Here is an 8,604-nt window from a genome sequence, read left to right on the forward strand (position 1 = left end):
TGAGACACCTGTAAACAGGCGAAAGGGCACTGTCTTCTAACCCCCCAGGGTGCACGTGGAGCCGGCAGCAGCCTTACAGCCCTCACACCCTGAAATCCCTACTTCTAGAAACCTGTCCTCAAGAACAAACCCTAAGTCAGGCATACCCCAGCAGCATCCGCAGTAATTGTGAAACACTAAAAACAGCTGACCAACAGCAGCTGACCTTTGGGAACATTCCTCTCGTGAAACAGTATGCAGCTGTTAAAACCATGTGCCCTGGAGGAAATCTGTGCTGAGCAGCCTCTCAGGCCGTTTACCGTATCATCGCTAAATCTCTGGGGCGTGGTAAGGAGAACGTGGCTTTGTAGGACTTCCTACACAGGAAGATAACACACGTTCGCGTTGCTCTCTTCTGCCTTCTGGTGGGTTTGAAACCTTTCATAGTAATTCCAGGGCACACAGGAGGGGCAGACACTACACACGCAGCTGGCCTTGGTGGCTGGTGGTCGCCTATAGTGTGTACCTTTTTGTATCTTTCGAATTTGAGCCATGTAAATGTATTATTTATTCCAAAAATAAAATTTACATTTTAAAGACTCAGTCCTCTCTAACGTCAACTCCTTATCATACCAATACTAGATGAATTAAATAATCACAAAATAAACACCAGAGGCTGTTTTACACAATGTTATACAACATATGGAAATGCTTATTCTACAGTAAGTTTTTAAATACTCAATTTGATCTGATGTCCAATCTGTACATAAGAAATAACCATAGAAAAAAATTTTAGCACATGTATATAAGTGCATAGAAAAAAAACTAGAGTACACTAAAATGCGCGCAGCAGTCGCCTGGGTGGTGGGGGGCCCACAGGCCGGCGGCCCCTTTACTTGGGAGCTGCATGGTCAGGGCTCTGATCCATCCTGCCCTGGGTTTCCCAGCACAGTTTGAGTGTTCTACCGTGAGCCAGCATCTATAAGCAGAAATTCTTTTTAAAAAGTCACTTAAGATACAGGAATCCCCTGGCAGTCCAGTGGTTACGGCTGCAGGACTCCAGGCTTTGGCTGCCAGGGCCCAGGTTCCATCCCGGGGGTGGGAGAACTAAGATGCCCCCAAGCCACAAGGCACGGCCTAAAAAGAACACTGAAGATAGACATCTCTTCACCTCTGTCTTGATTGGGGTGGTTACACATGTACTGACAGGGGGCTAACTCCTCAAACCACACAACTGAAGTCTGCACTTACTACATGTCAGTCATGCCTCAGTTTTAAAACGGAGTGGGATAAAACCAGTCCCCACATCCACTCGGTCTCCTGGAGCAGAAGCTGGTTTTCCACTGCCTTCCCCTAACCCCACATTCGCCTTTCAGGAGGCATCCTTGTTCTGAACAGGACTGGGGAAAACTGCTCTCAGGACAATATTTGAAGGTTGAAGAAATCAGGAGGAAAGGAGATCAGTGGGGAAATCGAGGTAGTGATGGGAGAAGTCAGCACACGAGGAGGTGAAGCAAGGCCTCAGCGCGGGGTTGTGTCGCCACCGCCGAAGTGGGGCGCGGTTCAGGGCTGTGTGTCCCTTCCAGGCTCCAGGAACAAGTCACAGCACCTCCCCGACAGGCATCTGGGGTGCCCAGATTCTGGCCCCAGAGCTCTCCTGTTGGGAGTTCACCAGGCCCCAGGGGTGGGCATGCTGGAGGCAATCTGGCCAATGCCAGGTTTCCTTAGACAAGGTCCGTGGAATGAAGGAAGCGAACAGAGGAACTCTGGCCCAGAGACATGGGCCTTGCTCCAGGCAGAGCCGTTGCCTGTGAGAAGCCACCAAGGCCACCTGCCAACAGCCGAGAGCTGCATCTCCCGGCTGCCTCTGACCCCCTCCAGGCCCCCAGGCTCATTGCCAGGGCGGTGGTGATGGGGCTGGGGAGGGGCCCCTGCTGGAGCTGGAGGGCCCCGGGGAGCGATAAGACGAGCACCGGAACCCAGCCGCCCTCGCGCTGGCCAGCGGCAGCGACCAGATAACCCTGAGGCCAGATAGCCCCGTGCTGGGCTCTGGTTCTTTGCACTCACTGACACCAGGGCGCCCTGAGCCAGGTAGCCCCCGTTTCCGCGGGAGCTGCGCCAGGAACCAGGCCCCACTCTGCTTCCACAGGGTGTCCTCGGCCTTCCGGCGGCTCCCTGTCCCGCCCAGCCACGGCGAGGACACCCCCATTGCCCTCCACCCCCTAAGCTATGAAGCTAGGCTCTGGCTGGACGCCCCCCACCCCCACTCTGGTGCCCACAACTCCTGCCCGGATCCTGCCCTGCACACAAGGAGCCTCCCAAGGGCCACCTCCTGCTCACTGGACAACGGATTCTGTGGGGTCCCCACCAGGGAGCCCGCCCAACCCTGTATCACCCCATCCTCAGCCCAGGGAGCTCAAAGGAGTTTGTCCCCAGTGGGGCAGCTGTAGGTCTAGTGGGGAAGCGAGTGAGGGCCTAGCCCTGGGCCTCGGGCCAGGAGGGCTCAGCCCACAGGGGCCAGAGCTGGGAGCAGGGAGACACGAGGGCAAGTCTGCACGCCCTCCAGGTGCCCGGGCTCTCTGCAGGCAGAAGCTCCAGGGCACAAGGGCGCCCCGAGTCCCCAGCGCCTCCCAGGCCCGGCCCCTGGGAGCCACAGCACGTGGTCTGCATTCACCATCCCCTCCAAGGAGCGTGCCTCCCCAGCAACACATTCCCTGTGTTCATACCCTGGGGCTCCTGATGCCCCACGCTTTAAGGTAGAAGAGATGTTAGTATCCACTGCCCGCCAAGTGTCAAGGTTCAGAAAGTCTGTTTAACTGGACCAGGACACACAGTGGGTAGGGAGGCGCCCTCACCCCCCCCCCCCAGAATCTAGGGTCAGCACTGGGCAGAACTGACCCCCACTGTCCCCTCCCCCATAGGGCTGTGCTCCTGCCCACCCTACATTTCCCAGAAACATCCTTTTAGGTAGGGAGCTTGGAGATGCTCCAAAACCCCTCTGAGGGCAGTCAGGGACACTGAGGCCCAAGGCAGGGATGTGCCCAAAGTCATCCTGCGAAGAAGTGGCAGATACAGACCAGAACCAGGGCGCTCCCATCCCACCCCTCTCCTCCCATGGCCACCACCCTGGCACTGCCACCACCCCCCAAGCCTCTTCCACCCCCAGCCAGGCTCCCCTCAGGGACACCAGGGGCAAGGTGGGGAGTGGGCACCCCTGGCTGAGCAGTCAGAGGTCATCGGGCAGCTCCTGAGCCCTCGACTCCTGGCAGCACACCGTGGCTCTCCAGCCCAGCAGGCATGGGTTGAATTTCACCGCCCTGCAGAACTCCCAGGCGCAACAACCTGGCCATCATCCCTGATCCCAACACTCCTCCAGGCATGGACGCTGCTTTCCCTTGGTCCTTAAGGGTTATGGTAACATCTGCTGACAAGTCTCCATCTTCAAACCCGTCCAGCAGAAACCAGCTCTACCGGCTGAGGCAGGAGAGCTTGCCCACAGGGTGTTGCCAGCACCCACAGATGCCATCGAGCATCGGGGGCTGGGTCCTGGGAGCCCATGCCCAGGGCAAGCGGCAGGCCTGGAAGAAGGCACATCTAACCCCGGGTGAGGGGAGGCTGGAGCCAGGGGCCCCAGGCAGCTGCATCCACCAGAACAGAGGTGAGAAGCAGGGGCCCCGACACCAACTGCCAGAGGAAAGAAAAGGGGACAAGAGGGCGAGTCCAGGCCTAGGCCTGTGTGGGTGGGAAGAGCGCCAGCAATACCCAAGGAGGGGCAGTGGCCAGGGTGGGGTGGGAACAGGAGGCACGGCCTGGGTCCTGGCCCCACCACCTGGCGCGCAGGCCCTCCTCCGTCGTCAGCTCTCAGAACCCGAGCCCAAGCCCGAGCCCCCAGGGCAGCTGGCGAGGCTCCTCTTGCTGCCGGGGTAGAGGCCCTCCAGCCAGCGCCCCCACGGCGGTTCCCTCAGCCTCCAGGCCTTTGCACAAGCCGTCCCCCAGCACCTGCCCAACTCCTCCGCTCAGCTGTCTCTCCCTCTGGAACACCTTCCGGAGGCTCTAAATCAAGGCGGGGCTCCGGTCCTCGGGTCTGGGCAGGGATCTGAGGACAGGGCCCGGCTCTCGGGAGTTGCCTGACCTCGCAGCCCCGCTCCACGCACGCAGGGAGGTGTGGAGCTGAGCGCGGCCGCATCCGGAAGCCGCAGCTCACGGCTCGCCTGCCCATCCTGGCCTGGCCCCCCGAAGCACGCCAACAGACGAAAACAGAGGTTCTGCCGCCCAGAAACAATATATGTAAAGTGCCAGGTACAACGCTCTTAAAAATTGTATGCTCCAAAAGTCCAGGGTCTGGAGCGCGCTCTAGCCCTTGCCCGTGAGGTCCAGCGGCTGCAGGAAGGGCGGCAGCGGCAGCTCGTCCAGGGCCTCGGGGAAGCGGCTGGGTGAGATGGCGGTGACCAGCACCTGCATGGCGCGCGCGAAGAGCGAGGGCGGCGCGAGGCCCGCCAGCCACTGGAACTTCTCCTCGCCCAGCAGCCGCCGCCAGCGTGGCCGGTCGCCCAGCAGCTCGCGGCGGGCCGGGCCGGCGGCGTCCGCGGGCGTGTACAGCGCCAGCAGGTCGAGCAGCAGCAGGCGGCGCTGACGCGGCTCCCCAAGCGGCGGCGCGGGCGCCCCGGAGGCCGCAGGGGCGGCAGCCCCGGCGTCGCGGCCCAGCTGGCGCAGCAGCAGCTCGAGCGGCGTTAGGCCGCCGCCGTCGCGCAGGCCGGGCGAGGCGCCGTGGCCGAGCAGCAGGAAGAGGCACTCAGGGCGCACCAGCTCGCAGGCCACGTGCAGCGCCGTGCCACCACCCTCCACGCGGCTGCAGCCGCGCCGGTCGAGCAGGCGCGCGCGCTCCTCGGCCGGGAAGTCGCGCACGGTACGCAGGATGCGGCGCAGGATGCCCACGCGGTTGTAGCGCACGGCCAGCGCCACGTGCGGCCCCGGCGCCGCGCAGCAGCGGAAGCCGGCGCTAGGAGGCGCGAGCGCGCGCCGCGGGAAGGTGGCCAGCAGGTAGTGCGCGTACCCCTGGTGGTCGTGCACGAGCGCGTAGAGCAGCGCCTCGGACGGCGAGTAGGCGGCGGCGCGGCCGCGCTCGTCCCAGTGGAAGGCCTCGCTGGCGCGCATGTCCTCCAGCAGCCAGACGGGCAGCAGGTCGCGCACGGCCTGGTAGAAGGCGAACGACGACTTGCGGCACTGCTTCTGTGCCCTAGAGCGCGCCGCCCCCGCGCCCTCGGGCCCGCCTTCCGCGCCGCCCCCCGGCAGTCGCGCGTCCCACGGCATGCTGGCTGGGCGTCCTCACCTCACGGCATGGGCCCCCGGGGGCCGACCACCTGCGAGCAGAGAGGTCCAGTGAGGGTCGAGGATCCAGGCGGGAGGGGGGGGGGTCTCCTGTCGAAGCCCCCCCACGCCTCCCCACCTGGCTGGGCCTGTCTGGTACCGGCCTCCCCCGCCCACCCCCAGCCTCCGATGGGCTGTCCCAGTCACTCCTCAACAGCTCGCTTCTCTTCCAGGCCCTGAACCACCTCCCACATCCTGGATCTAGCGGCAGACGGTGGCCCTCCCTGAGATCGTCTCCTTATCTGGTACCTCGACTAAGGACCCCCTTCCCCTGCCTCTGCCCTCATAGCCCCCCACCTACCGTTGCCAAGACCACACTGAAACCTCACACCCCCTCCAGCCCAGGGACCCGCCAGAAGAGTTCCTGCTCCCACCTGCGGCAGCTGCACCCAACCCCAATTAAGGAAAAAGCCAGGTCGGGGGTGGGGGTGTAGGAGAGCTGCATCTCACATCTCAAGCTGAACCAAACCCTTTCTGTAGCCCAAACTCCCTCTCCCCAACTCCATCTAACCTTGACCCTGCCATCTGACCCCTGCCTGCAGCTAGGAGACCCTGCCCAGGGGCAGAGCTCCAGACTCAGACCTACCTGGTTAGTGCACCGCAATGACCAAGTTCTGTGCAGGTGGGTGTATCACTATCCTCTGAGCCTCAGCTTCCTCATCTGTAAGAAAGAGGGAAGGCAGGCTGGGAGCCACAGCAGGGAGCGGGGCCTCTAGCCTTCCACCCAAACATGGTGTTTCCGCGCCGTCCCAGCCCCAAGCTCCCGCGAGGAGGCAGGGGGGATGAAATCAACCAAGAGACCGGTGTGTACACTCTTCAGGGCCTGCAGACCCCGCCCCAGGTCTGCTAGCTCCCTTGGTCTTCCCAGAGGCTGGACGAAGCAGGGCTTGGCATCCCACTTTCCAGCAAGGGACAAACTTGTCCAAGGTCAGCCGGCAAGTCATGGCAGAGCCAGGCCTGGACCCAAGATCTCCTACCTCGTATTTCGGGCTCATTCCAGAAGTGGGGGGAACCCGCCAACCCACCGGAAACCCAGCTTGAGCCCTAACCTTGTCCCCAAAGCCCCCTGCACCAACCAACCTGAGCCCTGACTTCCAGCCCCTGGCCCCAGCTCCCCACCGCATTTTGTCAAGGGTAAGCCCTTGGGTCACAAGGGCCCTGGGTCAGCGGGTAGGCTGAGTCCACACACACCGGGTAACTAAGTTACAGAGACGGGCACGGGGCAGGGGGCGGAGGGGAGCTGGAGCCACAGCGCCCTTTAAGGGGGCACCGTAACTGGAAAGCGGCGTCCCACGCCGGGGCCTCCGCACCCCGGGTGTACCCTGTGTGGACACTGGGCGCCGGGCGGGTTACGTAAAGTTGGGCCGGCCTCACGTCACTGGGCAGCGAGTCACGGTCGCGGCTCAGTGAATGGGGGGTGGGGGCTGGGCCACCGAGGGCAAGGCCGCGCGCCCAGGGCCGCCCGCCAGCTCCGCCCCGGCCCCCACCGGCCGCACGGCCGGACCCCGGGTCGCGGGGGGGCGAGGCCAGAGTATCTGCAGGCCGGTGGCCGGCGCAGCGAGGGCTGCACCTGCGTGAGCGTGTGTCCAGGGAGGATGGGGGGGGGCGGTGGCCAAGGAGTCGCGCCTGGGGCGGGAGCCGCACGCCGAGCGGGCCGAGGAAGGGGGACTCACCTTGGGGGCTGGAGGGGCCGCGAGCCTGGCGTCCCCGCCCCCGCGGCGGGCGGGAGCGCGCGCTGTCTCCCCGCGGTCGGTGCGCAGGCGAAGCTCCCAGGACAGACGGACGGGAGGCCGCCGCCGCCGCCCGCGCCCGCCTCAGCCGCGCTCTGAGCCGCCGCTGCCGGGTCGCTGGGCGGCGGTGCCGGCGCCGGCGGCGGGCGGGCGGCGGGCGGCGCAGTGCGGCCCCGGCCGGGCAGGACCGCTGGGCCGCCCGCCGCCGCCATTGGTCCGCGCCGCCGGCCTCCGCCGGCGCCTATTGGCCACCGCGCTGCACCATTGTTACGTCACCGGCCGGCGGGCGGGGCACCCGGGGGGACCCGCGGAAAAGTTGGGAGAAACTTGCGGGCGCACGGGGGGCGGGGCCGCGATGGGAGCGAGCGGGGCGGGGCTCCCGGAAACCCGAGTGGCTGGCGGAGAAGGGCTCCCGGCTCCCGGCGGCTGGCCCCCCGCGCCGGGAGGGCCCCTCGGCCTGCTGTGCCTCCGCTCAGCGAGTCTGTGCTCGCACTCAGGCGCCCGGGCTCCGCCGAGCGTGACTCTCCTCGGCACCCCACGAGACGTCTTCCACGTCCCCTTTGCACTGACCCTCTGTGACCTTGGGGATGACCTCCGGGACTGTTTTCCCGGGACCGCACGTGGAGGGGGAAGGGGTTGTGACCCCTAAGCGTCCCCGGCCGCGTTCTGCCCCAGAGGGTCCGAGCATCTGGAGCCCCTGCTCCAGGCTGACTTTCCCAGGGAATGGATGGTGAACCGGATGCAGACAGTCACTTATCAGCGCCTAGTTGCACCAATCTCTGTGCTAAACACGCTTGATTTCATTTCCACAGCCAGTGGCGGTGGGAATTATGACCCCTGATTCACCAACCATGAAACCGGGTCTCACAGGGAGGTGACCTTCATGCGTTGTTGTTGTCCGGTCGCTCAGTCTTGTCCGACTCTTTGCGACCCTGTGGACTGCCACACTCGGCTTCCCTGTCCTTCACCATCTCCCGGAACTTGTTCAAACTCAAGCCCATCGAGTCGGTGATGCCATCCAACAATCTCTTCCTCTGTCGTCCCCTTCTCCTCCTGCCCTCAGTCTTTCCCAGCATCAGGGTCTTTTCTAATAAGTCAGCTCTTCTCATCAGGTGGCCAAAGTATTGGAGCTTCAGCTTCAGCATCGGTCCTTCAAGTGAGGAACACACAAAAGGGAAGCTGGACACGTGTGTTTCTTTTCTTCAGACATTTATGATTGAATGGGCCCTGCCCACCTGGCCTTTCTACAAGTAGCACACACATGCCCAAGATCTCACCAGACCCTGCCACCCAAACTGCTGCCTACCTTAGTGCAACAAGGCCCTGCAGGCCTTACCATACCTTGAGGGGGGGTGGGGGCGGGGATCCATGATGGTGCCTGCTCAGTCATGTCCGACTCTGCCGCCACATGGACTGTAGCCTGACAGGCTCTTCTGTCCACTGAATTTTCCAGGCAAGAATACTGCAGTGGGGTGCCATATCCTACCTACTCCACGGGATCTTCCCAACCCAGGGATCGAACCCATGC

At 63.4% G+C, this 8,604-nt stretch overlaps 1 protein-coding gene across 1 annotated transcript; it reads right to left on the minus strand.

The window, feature by feature from the left end:
• Positions 1 to 3,163: 3,163 nt before the first annotated feature.
• ANKRD9 (ankyrin repeat domain 9) lies at positions 3,164 to 7,175 on the minus strand. Its single transcript, XM_052659855.1, has 3 exons — positions 7,020 to 7,175; positions 5,933 to 6,007; positions 3,164 to 5,339 (listed from the first exon to the last, which is right to left on the minus strand). Exon 3 carries the CDS (start codon positions 5,287 to 5,289, stop codon positions 4,333 to 4,335), a length of 957 nt encoding a protein of 318 aa, XP_052515815.1. The 5' UTR covers positions 5,290 to 5,339; positions 5,933 to 6,007; positions 7,020 to 7,175; the 3' UTR covers positions 3,164 to 4,332.
• Between the last annotated feature and the right edge of the window lie 1,429 nt (positions 7,176 to 8,604).

Source organism: Budorcas taxicolor, chromosome 21 (assembly GCF_023091745.1).
Source record: "Budorcas taxicolor isolate Tak-1 chromosome 21, Takin1.1, whole genome shotgun sequence".
Taxonomy (NCBI): Eukaryota; Metazoa; Chordata; class Mammalia; order Artiodactyla; family Bovidae; genus Budorcas; species Budorcas taxicolor.

Excerpts from the sequence above, each read along its gene's own strand:
- ANKRD9 (XM_052659855.1), bottom strand. The coding sequence starts at position 5,289 with ATGCCGTGGGACGCGCGACTGCCGGGGGGCGGCGCGGAAGGCGGGCCC.